Source organism: Bos indicus, chromosome 20 (assembly GCF_029378745.1).
Source record: "Bos indicus isolate NIAB-ARS_2022 breed Sahiwal x Tharparkar chromosome 20, NIAB-ARS_B.indTharparkar_mat_pri_1.0, whole genome shotgun sequence".
Classification (NCBI taxonomy): domain Eukaryota; kingdom Metazoa; phylum Chordata; class Mammalia; order Artiodactyla; family Bovidae; genus Bos; species Bos indicus.
In genome coordinates this window covers 41310504-41329615 of record NC_091779.1, presented here as the reverse complement: position 1 = coordinate 41329615, position 19112 = coordinate 41310504, and the positions used below count along the sequence as shown (strand labels likewise).

The 19112-nt window shown below is 48.4% G+C and overlaps 1 protein-coding gene across 2 annotated transcripts in view; it reads right to left on the bottom strand.

Moving 5' to 3' along the window:
* Nucleotides 1–2595: 2595 nt before the first annotated feature.
* MTMR12 (myotubularin related protein 12) overlaps nt 2596–19112 on the bottom strand; it is a 68608-nt gene continuing 52091 nt past the window's right edge. For both annotated transcript variants that reach the window (XM_019982915.2, XM_070774794.1), the window contains 7 exons: nt 18559–18683; nt 16259–16337; nt 14674–14744; nt 12124–12296; nt 9617–9784; nt 8562–8723; nt 2596–5471 (listed from right to left, as the gene is read on the bottom strand). In XM_019982915.2, the coding sequence (XP_019838474.2) occupies nt 4902–5471; nt 8562–8723; nt 9617–9784; nt 12124–12296; nt 14674–14744; nt 16259–16337; nt 18559–18683 (1348 nt within the window). In that variant the 3' untranslated portion in view covers nt 2596–4901. The remainder of the gene's footprint in view (nt 5472–8561; nt 8724–9616; nt 9785–12123; nt 12297–14673; nt 14745–16258; nt 16338–18558; nt 18684–19112) is intronic.

Genomic DNA, 19112 nt, shown 5'->3' with positions numbered 1-19112 from the left:
CAACTAAGCCTGTGCGCCACTACTGAGCCTGTGCGCCACTACTGAGCCCGCACACCCTAGAGCCCTTGCTCTGCAACAAGAGAAGCCATCACAATGAGTAAGTAGCCTCCACTCACCGCAACTACAGAAAGCCCACTCGCAGCAATGAAGACCCAGTGCAGCTAAGAACAAAAATAAAATAAAGATGTAGAATGCTGCCATCATCCTGGAACAAGTCCTCCTGCCCCTTTCCCAGCCCATCCCTGCCCCCACACCTCCACTCTCACTCCAATCTGTTGTTCTCCACTCTAGGTATAGTTTGGGTTGGGCTGTGTTCAGCTCTTCCTGCAGCAATGCATTCCAGGCCAAGGTCCTCAGGTCAGTCTGACGGGGATGAAATGTCGCCCTTTTGCATTCCTTCCCAGCCCAGGAATGGCACGCCCGGTGCCCTTTCAGTGTGGGGAGCTATGCCCTTTCGGCGATGGGAATTAGCAGTGCACTTGCCTGTCCCAGTCCTCTGATTATTTGAAAAGTTCTCCATTCAAGACTAAAACAAACAAACGTCACATAGCTTTTCACAAAAGGAATATTCAAACCTAATGTTTTAAAAAAAAAAAGTTAACAAAAACTGGACTGACCAGCAAAACTGGATTTTTTTAAAAAGCCACATACTTCTCTGGCTGTCCACTGGTTAGGACTGTGTATATTTCCATGATTACATACCTTCATATCCTTAAACTGCTAAAGGTGGACGGTGTCATGGGAGGATTAAACACCAAAGAATTTAAAAGAACCTGGGCCTGAACCACAAAATAGACCAACTTGTCTGTTTTTAGAGATACAGAACCATCATTCTAACAAATAACTTTCCTGTTCAATATATAAATGACCCTTAACCAGTTATTTGTTATTACCCATGGCCGGCCTGATTGTTAGTACATTCCCATATAAGCCCTTGCACAATACCTGGTTACACTGGAACCCAAGGCACAAACAGGGCCTTCTCTTTTCCACCTCCATCTAATATTTCTAAGAGCAAGTGTGTTTGGGGATGGTTGCTAGAAGGGTCGATGTGGAAGGACCTGTCACTGAAGGCCCTGTCCCCTGGCCTTGCAGTGGTCCTGCCCTGGGGTGGGCTTCACAAATGCCCTAGGGCCCAGCAGGGCACAAGCACAGCTGAGGAGACTCTCCTCCTGTTGAAGAAACAGTGAGCACAACCACGGGAGGGGAGGGGCTCAGAAAACAAGCGAGAGTCCAGGTTCCCTCTGCCCGTCCACTCACCTTCCAGGACAGGAGGTGACACAGAAGGCAGGCAGTCTGTTCTCAGCAGGAGCCACCTCTCCCCACTGTCCTGTTTCACACTGGATGGGAAATGAAATGCTCACTCTTCCTCTCCCCACCCTGCTTTCCCTCAGTCCCCCCTTGGCCCGCACCTAGAAACCCAGGAACAAGCAAAACCTGGAGAGAGGGTGTTCTCCCAAGTCCAAGAGCCAGTTAACAAATGTAGAAAACAGGACTGGAGTCGGCTAACCTCAGGGCTTCCCAGGTGGCACTAGCGGTAAAGAACCTGCTGCCAATACAGGAGACGTAAGAGATGTGGGTTGGATCTCTGGGTTGGGAAGATCCCCTGGACAAGTAAAGGGCAACCCACTCCAGTATTCTTGCCTGGAGAATCCCACGAACAGTGGAGCCTGGCAGGCTACAGTCCATAGGGTCACAGTCGGACACAACCAAAGTGACTTAGCTTGCATGCACTGCTAACTTGTAGGGGCCAGAACTTCTAACGGGAGTTTAATACAAATATCAGGTACCTGACGCACATGAGGGCAATGTGGCAGCAGTGGGAGCATACGGAGTTCCAGGGATGGCTCAGAACCGGCCCTGTGCCAGGCCTGGCCCACAGCAACAGAGCGGTGAGCAGAGCCGGGGGAGAGGGCCACGGGCAGGAGCAGGCAGAGAACAGAGCTTCTCAACCAACAGTGATAGGTCTCAATCTCAAAGACGAATGCTCAACAAATGAATGAGGAAAAAGTCCTCCTTGTACACACCGTACCACCCAAGCCAGCCTGCTTACTCTCTGAGGCAGGAAATGAAGCCTTTTCTCTTTCATCAAAGCCCTTCCATCAACAGTTATTCTCATTTTATATATCCCCACAAAAGCAGAGAGGCAGTGATATTTCATTTCAGGGATTAAAAAACTCTCTCCCTTTACTTATCCTGTAGGCATGCATGCATGCTAAGTCACCTCAATTGTGTTCAACTCTGTGTGACCCTATGGACCGTAGCCCACCAGGCTTCTCCATCTATGGGGATTTTCCAGGCAAGAACACTGGAGTGGGTTGCCATGCCCTCCTCCAGGGGATGGATCTTCCAACCTGAGTCTCATGTTTCCTGCACTGGCAGGCAGATTCTTTACCACTAGCACCACCTCCTTACTCTATAGGGTCCTACCCTGTTTTATTTTTTGTTATAGTATTTTATCACCTCCTGAAATTTTAAATCTCTATTTGGTTATTGGTTTTCCATCCACCCACTAACCAATCAACCACCTCCCCCTGCAACACATAAAATGACTAAATGAAAATAATTATTCCATGTTATACCAACCACACCAAATACAGTATTGTAAATTGTGCTTTAATTTCTGCAATCAGATACGATGCAGTGAAATACAAGTATAAACTTTCATTGTACATCCAGAAAATAAAAAGCACATTTATACAGATTTAGCCCAACAGCTTATTCCCTTTAAAAAAAAAAGTTTCTAATGTAATTAAAGCTAATTTATCTTCAGTGTAAAAACTTGGAGGTATAAACAAACTCAAGATATTATATACAGGAAATTAATATACATTTCCAAACGTGCACAGTGCAGCATTTTAGACAAAGTAAATGATCTCATTTTAGCTTTTACTGTTAACCATAATCCATATCTCAATCTTGAATAAAAATGTCACAATATATAAATCCACTGAGAATTCTGTACACAAATACAAGTTTATAGAAATCTCATTTCAGATATAAATACATAAACTGTCATGACCTTACATGTTAAAACAGCTTATTTTTCTATTGTAATTTTATTTTAAAAAAATCATAGAAAAATATTTCAATGCACATTCAACTGCTATGAGAGGGGCCATGACCTTGTGCCTTTAAACCATACTTTATGGATGTAAAGCATCACACTGGGCATTTTTGGAATGAAAATTACTAAGATCTTAAGACTGAAGAGGCTACTGTAGAAATATTCCCATTATAATATGATCACAAAACTAGTTAACTCCATAGTGTATCTGGGAGGCAGTGGGGCAGAGAAAGGAGGTGAGTGCTAATTTAAGAAGGCCCACAGAACATAGCCAATGAATTAGGGTCATTTTAAAGTCCCCACTGCAAGCCTACACTGACCTTACTAGTGAGACTCTTAAGGCAACCAAGACTGGGCATGTGTTTGGCCCCAGATGCATAAACCCTGCCCTCCCCTCAATCTCCATCGTCTTAACAGACCAACAAGGCTTGAGCATCAACTCGGCGTGGGGAGGACTGGAAAGCAATTTCCTGTGGTGTACAAAAGACGATTCAGTGCAAACCGAGAAACTCCTCTTTGTCAACAGTTTCAAATTTTCTTATTGCCCTTCAGCAACTGAAAGCTTTTCTAAACAGGTAATGTTCAAATTGGAATCCATACTGGAGAGCAAACAGATATAAAAGGCAAACTTCTGATAGGGAACATTCTGACGTGAGATCGATCATTTTTCCCACTTCCTTCTGTGGAACTGAACAGGTTTCCACAGAAAATGAAAAAACAGGTCCTTACTAAGTGTGCTTTTCCGGTACTTAAAAACTATAGATCATTTAAACAGCAGATCCAGGAAGGTTACCAGGCATAGTCAAGTTTCTTCTATGGCTTTTTAAATCGCTGAGGTACTATGTGGTCACCATCACTTCTGAGACTTATGCTTAACCGCTTCCCTATGATAGCCGCGTTCGACAGTGACCTTCTTCCCCGGTCTGCAAGGTAGCGAAACTGGGGAAACGCCTGAGGACTGCGGTCACAGATGCTCCGAAGCCTCGGCGTGCTGTTGGAAAAAGGTGAAGCAGCCTCTTTCAAACACTGCGTGCCTCCGGGAGAATGGAGGCTCCTCAGGGCAAACCTAAGAGATTCCCCCAGTTTGACCCACAGGCTTAGCAGCAAAAAGATCCCAGGACGAGGTACACCAAGGCAGGGATTGCAAAGGGACAGTGGAAAGCGGTGCACAGCCGGTGGCGAGCGGCGGGGAGCCTGGAGCTGTCGGCCGCGAGCCAGCCCCCTGCCCCGACATAAAGTGACACAGTCTGAGGATGGTCGGAAACATTAGGATGGTGACACGCATGGCAAGAGGACACAGGAAAACTGCTACGGTTTGGAAATGAAGGCCACACATCTTAACACCGCTATCTGAATCTGTTAATCCAACACACACACACACACACACACACACACACACACACACACATCATGTAAAGCTGAACTTGCTCTGAACTGGGATGGGCTAAAGAGACGCTACTCCTGACGACTGGATAAAGCATATTGGCACAGGAAAGATGTGAGGACCATACGGCGTCCAAGCACAGCTTACCAAAGCCCTTTCTGAGTAGTAAAGTAGCTACCGTGGGGTCTGAGTGATGCTAACACAGAGGACACTGGCCACAGCTGTATTACAGGTCACGTACTAACTCCTTTCAATAATACTCGAGATACGGGTTTCAACTGCATAGTCTTTCAGAACTGGGGGGGAAAATGAGAACCAGCTCTTTTCCAGAAGACCCAGGCTTTCCCTGGCAGTCGGCTTCAGCGTGACATGCCAACATGGAAAGCAGACGTGCCCAAGCTCCTGTCCCAGCCTGCGAGGGTCCTTTCTCACTGCCACCGAGCAGGCCAGTCACACGTCCCCTAGATCCACAAACTCGTCTTCTCGCTTGGCCAAGTCGTCTTCATCTCCCAGGGCTTTCCACCCGCTGGTGGGCAGGACGGGCTTGGAGGAATGTCGCTGCAGGAGCGCGAAAGGGAACAAGGAGGACAGGCGGCCCGAGGTCCTCAGTGGCGAGGCAGCCTCTGCCTGGAGGGCCTCCTGGCTGTGGTGTCTCGCCTCGATTTTCTCCTGTAGGCGCTGGACTTCCTCCATCATCTCCAAGAGTTTGCTCATGGTGGCCACTCCGCCACCACCCAGGATCTGGGCCTCCGGAATCCAGCGCAGGTAGCGCTGGGCCCAGACTTTGATCTCCGGGCCCTCGAGGTGAGGCAGCAGCAGCCCCTGGTAGCTGGGGGGCCTGCTGTGCCAGCCGTCATAGAACTCTCGGAAGCCGTCCTGCAGCTCCTCCGAGGAGTTGATCAGTTTGCTGATTCTCTTGCCCAGCAGGTTTTTAATTAAGTGATCCGTTTCTTCCCTGAAAAATCCTCTTTTGGGAGATGATTTCGATTGGGTGAGAGGCAGAGAAAGTTGTCTTTGATGCTTTGAGAGAGAACACAAATAAAAAAAAGTCTCTGGTTAGCCCAAGAGCACAGTGACAGTTGTTTCCATCCAAAAAAACAAAAAAAAAAGCAGAATCCTACTTTAAAAAGAGTCATGAGAACTGCCCTGTGAACGCAAATTCATTACAATGCCATCACACACAGAGAGAAAGCGGCAGCGGGTGGGTGGGGGACGCTGTTTATTCCACGATGAGCATATCAGATGCACGCTGGGTTGCTAAACAAACGGGTGAGACCAGGCGCAGGGTATTAAGCACTCGTGAAGAACAAGCTGAAGTTAAGACAGGCGGATGAGGACCTCTCTGGTAGTCCAGGGGTTAGGAGCTCGCCAGCCAATGCAGGGTACATGGGTTCGATCCCTGGTCCAGAAGGATTCTACGTGCCAAGAGGCAAGTAAAACCATGCACCAGGCTCTACTGAGCCCAGGTTCTAGAGCTCCGCGACTAGAGAAGCCATTGCAAAGAGAAGCCTGTGCACTGCAACCAAGATCAGTCCCGACTCACCGCGACTAGAGAAAAGCCAGAGTGGAGCTACAAAGACCCAGCACAGCCGGTAAATGAGGGAATAAAAAGAGAGGCAGATGATGAGTCAGGGGAGTTTGGAGACAAGGCCTATTCGTCTGTGAAGGGAGCAGAATGTTTCTTCTTTGAAAAACTTAGCGGGCTCGCTTCCACAATATTCTCAACACCTGTGAAGAAACAGTGCCAACGATCTGAAGAGCCTGTCGCTCCAGTGAAATAACTTACAGGCTTAACTTGTGGGAGGTCAGGCATCCAGTGGGAGGTCAAGCCTAAGTCAGAAAGGTTCTTTTGGACAAAGAGACAGATGGGAGCAAAAGGAACTTGAGGACTGTCTAAATGGGCCGGGTGTTCTTGTCAACGAGTCGGCGCTGTATTTTGGGATGCACTGGGAGAGGGTTGTGGGGATGGCCAGGACGGTTGCAACAGATCCTTGGTGCCCGAAGATAAAGGTAAAAACCTGAGGAGGAGCTACTTCTCCCCATCTCTTTTGCTCCTGAGTTGTCATGTGAAATAAGAAGAGACAGTTTTATTTTGAGACTAGGCTCCTAACTCTGTAACATGTTCCTACCAGTGGTTCGTATTTATTACGGAGTGTAGAACAAACAATAAAAATATACCGTAGAAACCAAAACCATTCACAACACCCCAAGTCAGAGACGACCAGGATTGCTGACTTTCCGTCTGAGGGCAGGAGAGTTGGGGGCCGGCCTCTTCTGCCCAGTGACCCAGGTGAGTCAGGGATGAGGGAAGCAGGCGGGATCTTCACTGCATGCCGGGCTCCATGCTCAGTGCTGAACATGCAACCACTCACCTGGTCCTCAGTCGGCATTACTGCCCCACGTTACACACGAGAAAACTAAGGCACGGTGGTTAAGTCAAGTGCAAAGGCCCCGGTACCAAGTGCCAGGTGTGGTCTCACACAGTCTGGCTCCGGAGGGAGCCCGGACTCGTAACAGAGCCCTCCCCGTCTTGGAAGCCCTTCTCTCAAGCCCAAAGCGAGTGGAGCGCTCGGGACAGGCCAGGTGAGGGCAGCACTGTGTCCCTGTAGCCTGGTCAAGGCCTGGGGCTGAGGCTGGGACCCCACACCTGAGCGGACCTCACGGTCTCGAGGGGGAATCACGGGGCAGCGCACTGGGCATTCCCAGGGCAGCCATGGTTGGCCACGGCTCTTTGGTCTCTACAGAACGTCTCCAAGGCTGCCTGTCCCCCAACAAGAGGCCCCAAGCCTGACACCAGGACTCCTCACCCAACGGCCTCAAAGGTTCTCGCTGGCCCACCGCTGGCCCTGCATGAGCTAATACAACCTCAGATGCCCTGACCTGTAGCTCAAGCCTCTTCCATGGGCCAGCTCCTGCAACCTGGGCCCTTAGATTCTTCACTCCCATCTACGAAAAGGGACGCTCAGAAAAACAGGGCCTGGGCAGAGAAATGGACTTACAGGTAGAGCTTCCATGTCCTCCCTCAGGGCTCTGAGCGCCCTCACCCCTCTGGTGGGGGCAGCTGGGCCATCTTGACCTGGCGGGAGGCGTGTGTGCAGCCACCAGGGGGCACAGCACACTGACAAAACTGACCTCTGGCCTGGCTGTGCAGGAGCGCAGGGCGGTTCTGGCCCAGCAGACAGGACAGAGGCTTAACCAGGAGTGCTAACACCCAGCCTGGGCCTGAGGACCCTTGAAGGGGTGAAGCGGCAGCCAGCAGAGCCACCTTCTGTGAGTGCTGGCATTGACTCATGGGTCCCCAAGCCCCTTTAGAATGGAGCCATCTCCCACACCAGAACTGGCCAGGCCCCTAGGAGCCCCGCAGGACTTCTGAACCAGAAAGATGGTGGTGGAAAAGGCAGTGACGTGCTCTGACTTGTGAGGGACCATCACTGACCACCCTGCTCTCCTCTTTGTGGGGGGCTCCCAAGTCAGGAGACAGAACAAGAAATGCCATGTACATCATACATCATCTAGGGAATGTCGGAGTTTTAATAACTGGTAAAATCAGGAACAAATATCTAAAGGGAAACCCAAATAATTTGATGTTTGTCATTTAAGCCCAGGTCTGCAAATAACAGCCCACGGGCCCAACCTGGCCCATGCCAGCCTCTGTAAATACTGGAATACAGCCAGGCCCGTCTGCTCACATGGTGCCCATGGCTGTCTTCCAGCTCCAACAGAATGGTGGGGGGTGATGGTTGTGCCAGAGCTCTGTGACCCCTGACAGAAGATATCAGTCACAAACACCATTTTTAGCATGAAGAGAGGCCTTGCTAGTGAAGACGTTAACTGGTACAGATGACAGAAAACCCTCATTGTGATCAGCATTCCCTCTGCTCTATCAATCACACTTGGGCAGGGCTGAGATCCTCGATTCCCCACAGCATCCCCAGGGACACTCGGGACAAACGTGCATCTGCCGAAGGCAAGGATTCTCAGGGGCCCTGACAACCTGCCCATCACAGTCTCGACTCTGTGACTGTGCCCAGAATCCACAGGTTAAATGTAATCCTTCCACACAAGGAGATCTCTGCATAGACAAGGGGGTTAGACACGCACAAATCTTACTTTGAAATGCGTTCCTTTCCGCTGGACTTTCTCCAGTTTTGGCTTCTCCACGTAAAGAGGGTTTGTGAGCAACGTCTGGGCTTTGGGTTCAAACTGCACGGACCAATCCCACACGGTGAGCAGATTCAAAGGCCTGCTTTGTGAGTCCTGGCTCTCCTTGCCCTGCCAAAACAAGCACAGGTCACAGTGTTTGCAGGGAGGGCTGAGGAAAGCAGACAGTGCGGAGAGACAGGCTCCAGGACGGCGCACCCAGCCTGCCCTGAGACCCGGCCTCCGCGGCACCGCACGTGAAGGCTGTGGTCGTCGGTGGTCGCTCCCCGATGGCTTTAGGTGGGGAGGAGGCAGGACACGTTACTTCCAGCAGAACTTGTGCCGGCCACTGTGCTGCACACGCTCACTACACCCTCAAGGTCGCTCCTATTTTTTCAATTTACCTTTGGGGAAATAGAGGCTGGGAAAACGAAGTGAACCACCTGAGGCCATGAGGCTGGGGGGCAGCAAGGCTGTGTGACTGGAGGCCCAGGCTCTGTTTCCCGCTCCCTGTAGGATGCGGTGAGACCCACCGGGAGGGCAGCTCCGGCAAACCCCAGGCCCCCAGAGGGCTAGTCGCGGCCCTGACAGTGCAGAGTTAAAGCCCCGGAAGCAGGGCCTCAAGGGAGACTATAAAGATGTTTAAGGCAGAGAGCGAAAGCAGAGCTCCCCTCCTCTGCCTCCACTCTCTTCTGAGTTGCTCCCGGCATCCGTCAAGTGGAAGAGAATGCATCTGAGCTGTTCACAAAGACCCCTTTTAATGTGCTTAATCCCCAGCTCTCACACCGGCTCCCAGCCCCGATATTTACCCTGTGACCCACAGTGACGGCCTCAGTGACTCACTCTCAGAGATAATAATAATTTGGACTTGAGGATTACATATCAATACCTGGAGAGTACTCAGAACAGGGCCCTCTGTGTAATCACTGTTATAAAGAAAATATCATTTTCATCATTGCTCCTCTTACATCTTACTTGTTAGACACGGCTTCTTCAATACACAGGTTCCTAAGAGCGACTCTTACCACGTTCATATCTTTTTGATGAGGCGAATTGAAGAAGAAGGTGCTAAAAATAGGTATGTACAGGCTGTCTGACAAAACGGTCAGGTACGTCTCTGTAAACTCAAACGCTGGGGGATGCTGGTGCACCAGCTGCCACACGCAGTCCAAGAAGAGCAGGAACACGGGAACCTACGTGAAGATAAGACACGCGTGATGGAGGGGTGCCAAGGGTCCGAAGCCAGCGGTCCCGGGTATAGTGCAGCCACTTGGACAGCTGTGGAGTAGCCTCTCCTGGGCACTGCATGCTCTGGGAAGCACATTCCAGGCAACTGCCATTCCCAACTGCATCCCAACCCCAGGGATAAACATGCTTGACTGAAAAACCACACACCCGTGGATTAACCTCGGGACTCAGCAGTAGCTCCCTATGTGAAAGACACTCCCGAGATGAAGGAAAATCTCCCTGCCCATCGACACTGGCAGAAGAGCAGTTGCAACTGAGCCTGAGGACAGGGAACGTTAACTCTGAACCTCAACAAGTGAAACACTACTCCCCACCAAAGAATGCCACTCTCCTCACAAAAAAAAAAAAAAAAAAACTACTCGGTTTCTTCAAATTTTGTGAATACTCCCTTCTCCGCCCTGACAATGGGGCTTCCCTGGTGGTTCAGATGATAAAGAATCCACCTGCAATGTGGGAGACCTGGGTTTGATCTCTGGGTTGGGAAGACCTCCCGGAGAAGGGAAAGGCTACCTACTCCAGTATTCTGGCCTGGAGAATCCCCATGGACAGAGGAGCCTGGCGGGCTATAGTCCATGGGGTCACAAAGACTGAGCGACTATGCACACCGCCCTGACAATGAGGGCCCAGAAGATAAAGCAGATGGGAGAGGAAGCAGAAGCGGCAAAAATGAGTTTCTAACATTTTTCACAAATGCATTTTTTTTTCATCGATGGCCTCTTTTATTAGCCTCAGAGGCAAGCTCTTTCTTAGTAGAGTTTCTGAGGGCACCTTGTCGTTCCCCAGTGCTCCTCCTCGAGTCACCAGTGACCCCGTCAGGGGGACAAGGCAGACTGCGTCACGGTCTCTCCATTCCTGAGCCAGGCTGAGGTCTCACACGCAGCTCCTGAGAGGCAATAGCTGGCAGTCCAGCTCTTGACTCAGTCCAGTGCTGCGTCAATTACATCACAAACTAGACCATCCAGTTTTCCGTCAAAAGTCCAAGGTGTCGATGTTGAGATGTGAAGAAAGGTCTACATGGCAACCTTATCTCACACCTCATTTTACGTTCAGTGGCATTAGATAAGAGTGGAAAATATCTGAATCTCACAGCACAGTCAAGGAAATGGGCTCAGAAAGTACAAGTGATTCCTCCCAGCCTGGGTGAGCGGGCGGATCTGCTCTGGGGCTCCTTCCCCTTTAGACACACGTTGCCCGTGAGTCCCCCTGCTCTCAAGATACACAGACTACACAAGACGTGCAAAAATACCCTCTTCCCAACACAGTACCAACTCTGCTGAGTGCCATCAACCTTTCGAATTAGTTTCTCAGGAAGGCAAGTCCCTTCTAAGACTGAAAGATGGTGATACATATTCATCATCAGCCTGATGGGACACAGATGAGTATAGACCAGTCCTCAGAGAAATCTACAGGCCCAGCAAGGGTGGCCTGGTCTCTCAGGACACATCAAGCCTTTATGGGCAGAAGCCTCAGCTCTGTTTCCAGAGCCGCTGTGTCAAGCTGTCCAGCACCGCAGACAGACATGCCTATTATCTGGGGGAAGAAAAACCACCAGCCGCCCTGCTAGCATATGTTAGCTCTGCAGGTGATTTAATTACAGTTCACATGTTTTCATTTTTTCTTCCATGGTCGTTAATAATGCAGCCAAAGCAGTTGGCACAGCTGTAACCGAGACAAGTACGTCCCAGTTTGGGGGGTGGGGGGACTCATTTTCACTAACTGGACTGTCTCACTGTCTCTTCAGGCCTGCAGTTATCATGGCGAAGGCCCAGGTAATGGATAGCATTCACATAACCCTGGGCTTTATTTTGAAAGGGTTTATTGCAAGGGAAATTTACTTTGTTTTATTATGTATTTTCTTATTATTATGTGTTATTATGTATTTTGTATGTATTATTATGTATTTTCTTGTTATTATGCGTTATTATGTATATACAGGGAAACTTGTACCCTATTTATTTTTTTGCAAAGACTAACTTATCAGAAATTGTGAGAGTCCCACCGAGTTCATTTTTATTTAAGTTTTACAAGTCAACATCACTTCCACCGTGAACTATAATACACCCTTGGGACACACAATTTAGAAGAGAAGGTTCTGAACACACTTCCTAATAAATATCCCTTTTCCCTGGGAAGGGTTTCCAGTGTTTAAATCATTCACACTCACTGACCAGTGACTGGTCCTCGCCTTCCTGAAAAGCTCCTAAGGTGTGCGCTGTGCAGGTATTAAGGAGAGACAGGGCTCCGTGTGTCCGAGGCTGCACAGGTCTGTGCCGAGGACACTCACCTCCTCCTTGTCGCTCTGACGGAGGTGGTTGCAGCGGTCCAGGAAGCAGTGGCCACCCATGACCCACTCCTTTTGGACAAGGCTCTGGAAACCGAAAACGGTTCGACAGTGGGGGTCCATCATCACTTGCGCCAGAGAAGAAACGAGGCAGCAGAGGTCGGAGGCGTTGTCCTCTGTGGTGGGGGGGGGGTTGCCAGGCAACAGCACAGCGAGGAAAGAGGGGACCAAGTGTTAGAAGAGCCGCGGGGGGCACAGGCAAAAGCAGGGCCCCCACACCAACGTCTACCCCGACAGTCAAGTTCTAATTCCCAAAAAGGCTGGGCCATTGGTGGCAAAAGGTAACATGTTCAGCTTGAGAGACAAACGCTTCCAGCCTGGCTGGCACCGGCTCCAAGGGACACTGGCACTAACAATGGACTCCTTACTGGTGAATAGATGCAACGCGGCAAACCCAGTGTCAGCATGGGGGGGTCAGACGCGCCACACAATGAGGGCACGGGTATGGCAGCTTGCTGGCCTCCACAGACCAAGTTTAAAACCCTTCCAGCTGGGGCGTCAGGATCCCCATCCCTGAGCTCACTGTTTCACGGCTCAGCTGCTTCTCAGCCACCTTTCCTCCGCTACCTCTGCTTCGGAGAAAGGGTAACATCCCTGGACTGCACCAAAATGCTCTGATTGTCAGCTCCATGGCTCTTGCCATTTCCATCTGAGAGCACGGAGGGGCCTGCCTAGCCTAGAGGTGAAACTCTCCCTGGTAAGTATAAGCCACGTGTCCACCCCTTGGGCGACGGTACAAAACTCACATGATGAAAACTCCGCTCACATCCTTGTTCACCATCTACCACTCGTAGCAAATAACAACATACGTCTACATCTGGGCATTTGTCTTAAGAATTTCACAGTCCTTAAAGTCAAGGTCTACATCCTCGTAGTTTCTACTTTACAAAAAGAAGCGGCACTCAAGTTGCTATTTTAAAACGTCCATGAGGACAATGGTTCTGGTAGTCACAGGGTTAGAGAAACTTCAGAATGAATCCTAAGTAGGGAGGTGTTTGCACTGTTAACCTCTCCTGTGACCCCGGGGCCAGGAAGCATTCCAGGGCCAGGCTTACTGTGCTCCTATCCCTCCTCCAGGAAAATAAGTCTAAACCATGGGAACCCCAGGGTTCAGAAGAAACAGATTTTTATATTCATCTTTCTTTTGAAACAAGTTTCAGTTTTCAAGAGAATCTTTCTTCTTGTGTATTAAGTATGTTATCAGTACACCTCTAGTCCCAGAAGAGTGGCTAGAGAGTGAGATTTCAGAGAAGACATAGCTCCGCCGTCCATCGGGGAGTGAGGCACAGCTCAGCCTCACCTGCTGACCGTTCTCACTTCACTCTGCGCACCTCTGGGGTTGGTGCAGTCTGGCCTGGGCACTTGTACTCCTCAGCCCCCCAGTCTTTATCCCTCCTTTTCACCAGTTACTCAGTACTCTGGCCACTGTTAACCAGATCTTTTTCAATAACACCCTTATGCCAGCTCTCTCTCAAACTCAATAGGGTGTAAACTTCCAGAAGGCAGAAGCTCTGTACGTGGGAGGTGCTCAGTCCGCGTGTTAAAATTTAAGTCAGAGGGTACAGAAGCCACAGGCTGACACATTTCCGGTCTGCTCACAGAAGCTAAGTCCCAGGAGTCGGACACTCTCGCAGAGAGTGTCAGAAAAATGATAAAAGCTTGAGGGTGTGGAAGCACGAGACACTCTGCTTAAAGCATGGGGCCACAAGAAACTTTAAATATTCACAATGGCAGATAATATTTTAGCTCAGATCTAACCAATCCCAGAAACAATCTTTGCTGCACGAGGCTTATACACACTGGGTGTGTATGTCCAGCCCACATGTACAGCGACTTCAGTCTACTCTGGAAAAGGAAATCATGGACCACACAGTTTCTGCAACAACTGCACAAAGTTGTCAGACACAAGGATGCAGAAATAACAATTATACCATCCATGGGTCTCGTCATACAAAAAAGGTCATCCAAACTTTAACTGAGTTAGTATAAAACAAAACCCCAAAATATCAAGAAATGTGAGCTTTGGTAAAGACACCAAACAATTCCTTCTTGGGCTGCAAATACATCTGCCAAGTTCCAAGTGAAGGAATGTAATTTTAAACTGTAACAATGAAATCCAAGGCAAGGATTCCAAGGTCAGGGTAAAAAGTATGGGAAGGATTTTTACACTAGCTCACTCCTTTTATAAGACAATCTTCCCTGGTGGCTCAGATGGTAAAGCATCTGCCTGCAATATGGGAGACCTGGGTTCGATCCCTGGGTCGGGAAGATCCCCTGGAGAAGGAAATGGCAACCCACTCCAGTACTACTGCCTGGAAAATTCCATGGATGGAGGAGCCTGATAGGCTACAGTCCATGGGGTTGCAAAGAGTCGGACATGATTGAGCGACTTCACTTTATAAGACAATTCCACTTACATAAATCTCTATATACAGAAACAGAACCTCCAGTAAAGGAAAAAGGAAACCACCCTTTGTGCTTTAAATGTATTACCTAAAAGAAGAACGTTCATGTTTTGGGCTTCTAGACATTCTATAATCTCTACTGCTTTTTTCAGGCAGCGCCTAAATAGGAGAGAGACAAGTAAAACAGACAATAGATCTTGAGCTTGGTATTATGAACAACAAGAAATTTAGAGGCAGTCTAACTTGATCTTCAGTGTTCCATCTCACTTACTGTCTCATACTAACATTCTCCAGAAAAGAAACAAATTATTGTTTACACTATTCAGGTACTGCAAGACATTCATCTGCTTACTAGAAACTTACAGTTTTCAGAAGGGAATTCCAAAGTCGGACGTAAAAATGCTCTTAGACGATTCCTAAACTGGGAATTCTTACTGCAGAAAATTTATACCTGAGTGTGGCAGTAAGTCCTAGTAAGACCCTAAAATGTCTATATCTGGAGGCTGTGCTACAGGCCCATTTTGTTTAATTCAAGATCATTGGCTAAATGTATCCGCCTGTCTGGAAAGGACCATGTGTCCCGAAATCCCTTTGTCTCTCTAGACACACTATTCCCTTTGAAACTGTTGCCACCATCAGCAGCCCCACCTTCTGGATTGATAACCCTGCCACGGGGGTGCCTCCCCCAGGCTCTTCACCCGGTTAGGGATGCACACCTTCTCTACAAGCCCCACAGAAAGAAAGGGCCTCTTATTTTATAACATCTATCACAGTACTTGCAATTATATATTCAAATTATGGGACATGCAGCAGGCTCGGCAATACCTATTTGCTAAGAAGGGTTTGGAGGCCTGTGGCTCCTCTGTACAAACCAGGCAGGTCTAAGGGAGAACGAGGAGAGGGGAGAGAGGGGCCTGCCTTTTCCTCAGAGGTGCCCTGGGGCTGGAGCCATTCGCTCACTGGCTCTCACCCAAGCATCATACCTGTTCTGCGCCTCCCTCTGCCCTCGCCTCTGTTTAAGGGCAATGGAGAGAAGCTATTCAAAATAGGAAGCAGGACAGGGAAAAAAGTTTTGTTCTCTCAGAATCTCTACTTAATCCCCCAAATGAGAAAGACTAATTGACACTCATTATAGTAAAAAACAATTTAATATGTAAGAGATATAAAAGATAGTGAATTCTTCTAAAAAAGTATGCAATAAAAACTCAGCATCTGGGAATTCCCTGGCTGTCTAGTGGTTAGGACTCCGCACTCACTGCAAGGATGCAAGTTCAATCCCTGATTTTCACCAAACCACCCCCCGCCCAAAATAAAAACAAAACCGGAGAACTTAGCATCCCCCCACCTTCCCAACCCTCAGCCTCCTCCCTGGAGGTGAGCACTGCAGCTCAGTCAGAATGCTGGGGTCCCACACCCCCTTTTCTGCAGCCTTCCCATCCCTGGTCCGTAGTCTCAGGAGCAGATCTTGTGGGCAGGTAGCATATTCGTAAATCCTGATCAGACATGCACAGAAATAATAAATAACAAATGCAAAATCCAGCTGAGCCCTGAACAGAACATGTGACCTAAGAATATTTAACTGTGAAATATAAAACAGTTAATTTGTCCGTTTGCTTTACTACTTTGGTTTACCGAACTGTGAAATTTACGAGCAAAACAACACCTTGAAATACCTGATTATGTCCAGCCAGCTGCTACTCTCCAGCAGGGAAAACCATTTGATGTCTGTGTCCCAAAATTCAGTACTATTATCTGAAAAGAAAGGAAACAAGAGTGAAGAAGTCGGGCACTGTTTGCAGAAGCCGCTGTAGAACCTGTGCTGCTCAGTGGCATAGCCCTACGCTAGACTGAGAATCTAGCACCGGGCTCCGGTTAAGTCAAGTGCGTTTCAAGCCTTCAGCTGAAGTGGTTTTTGAACCGTAAACCTTTGGAAGGGTGTGGTAGTCAAAAATAGACTTTTTTTTGCACAAGTAAAAAAGTGCCCTACAATCTGTCCACCAAGTCACGGCCACCCTGTAGCTCGACAAGGAGAGAAACATGCTTTAGGCAGACACACCAACATTCAGCCTGCTGCTCTTAGAAGTGGAAGATGCAATAGGCCATGTCCTGATGCCGTGGAAACTTGAGGGGAGAGCTAGCTTCCACTGGAGTCTTAAACACACACATATTTATCCTGCACACTGGACACGACCTCCCAATCCAACTGGAGACAGAAGCATTGCATTTTACAGAAGTCTACTGCCTGTGAAAGTTGCAAACTCAAATCAGTGAGAAGGCAGATACCCCTGCCAGTACTGGATGGTGACAAAAGAAGTGGAGAACCACAGTCCTGGATCAACCAGCACAATTTCTTACTTCTCCTCCACGTGCCTGCTTTTTGCCAGTGTGTTCCAGTTAGAGGTGTACACTGGTTTCCCTTGGTGTCAGAGTCATCTTTGTCTCCAATGCCTGGCATAGCTGGTGTGTATAATGGAAATGCAATACATGTTGGCTGAATGACTGAGTAAATCCTAAGTCAGACCACTAGGCTAAAAACGAAAAGCTGGGAAACGCAATAAGCGTGACAAACATCAGAGGGTAAACACGCACTCAAGAGTAAAGAGAGAGGGGACATCTGTGTGTCAATGGCTGAATCATGTGATGTATGGCAGAAACTAACACAATATTGTAAAGCAATTATCCTTCAATCAAAAATAAATACATTTGAAAAAAAGAGTGAAGAGAAGGGACTTCCCTGGTGGTCCAGTGGCTAAGACTCATCTTTCCCAATGAAGGGGGCCTGGGTTCAATCCCTAGTCAGGGAACTAGATCCCATATGTTGCAACTACAGAGTCTACATGCCTCAATTAAGAGTTTGCATGCCACAACTAAAGATTTCACATGCTACAAAGAACATCGGAGATCCTATGTGCTGCAACTAAGATCCAGTGCAGTTAAGCTAAGTCACTTCAGTCGTGTCCAACTCTGTGTGACCCCATAGATGGCAGCCCACCAGGCTCCCCCGTCCCTGGGATTCTCCAGGCAAGAACACTGGAGTGGATTGCCATTTCCTTCTCCAATGCAGGAAAGTGAAAAGTGAAAGTGAACTCGCTCAGTCGTGTCCAACTCTTAGCGACCCCATACATAAATTATTGAATAAAATATCTTTAAAAAAAAAAAAGAGTGAAGAGAATAGGGAATTCCCTGGCAGTACAATGGTTAGGATTCACTGCTTTCACTGCTGAGGGCCTGGGTTCAATCCTGGATTGGGGAACTAGATCCCGCAAGCCATGTGGTGCCGCCAGAAAAAAGGAGTGAAAAGAATCAACAGGTGACTGACCTTGATTAAATCTGATCCAAGGTCTGAACACTTCACACTGGGCAGCCTGGGCAGGGAAGGAGGAGTGGCAAGGATGGACATATTTAATTTTCTACTTTGTACATTTCTGATTAACTGGAGTTTTTTACACTGTATATTTTTACACTGGAGATCCAGGACTGTGGTTCTCCACTTCTTTTGTCACCATCCAGTGTAATATATATTACACTGTAATATATGCTGAATCAGAAAAATAAAATAAAATACTTCCACTCAGTGGAGGAAGAGTCCATTCAATAAGTGACTAAGAAAAACAAACAGATCATCAACCTTACAAAACAGCTGGGGAATACAGGTACTGCATAGTTCCACAACTTCTAAAGGAAGAAGCCCAACGCTCACTACTAAAAACGAAAGGAAGGAAGAGAGGAGAAGGGTGGCTCTGTGTTCATTGCTCTGAGAAGGGGCAATGGGACAAGAGCCCAGGGGAAAATGATGGGAGGAAATGTGGCAAGGACCACCAGCCCCGTGGTAACCAGCCCCTCCGTTCTGTGACTCCCACCCCCATAGCCGTGTCCGACCCAAGGAACCCAGGGACAAGCACCGCCTTTCACCCGAGCCATGGAGCACGTCTTTTTCCAGGTTACAGCGGGTTTGGCTCAGGGTTCTTCTCACCTATCAGAAACAGCTGTTTGAACTTAGAGTATGCCATCTGGATTTCCTGCAGGGACAGGAAGTTGCTTGAGAGGTCTTCAGTTTTAGCAGTCTCATAGGGGGGCCTGTGGACGGTCCTGTAAATCCTAGGTATCAGGAAGGAACGAGACATTAGAAGAACAGGCCTGAGTCAGAAAGTTTCTCCTGAGCACTTCCTAGGCACCAGGATCTGTGTGCAGAGCTCCCAGAGCCTCCTCCCCAGTGAGGTAACTGCTGCCCAGCGGCAACTCCTGGTCAGCCGGGGCCGGGAACTCAGGGACAAGCAGCAGAGCCACCACATGTATAAACTGAAAGAGCCAGGATGTGAACCAAGGCAATTTAACTCCTAAATCCACTCCTTTTCTTGTTTTTAAATTCATCTAGTTTAGGGGTGAATAAAAACATTTAACTTTTTTATTCTGAAAATTTTCAAACATGCCAGAACAGAATAGCACAGTGACATCTATACCTTGACCCAAATTTGACAACCGTCAATATTAAAGCTATCAGACTACTTCCCCCTAAACGCTTTGGCC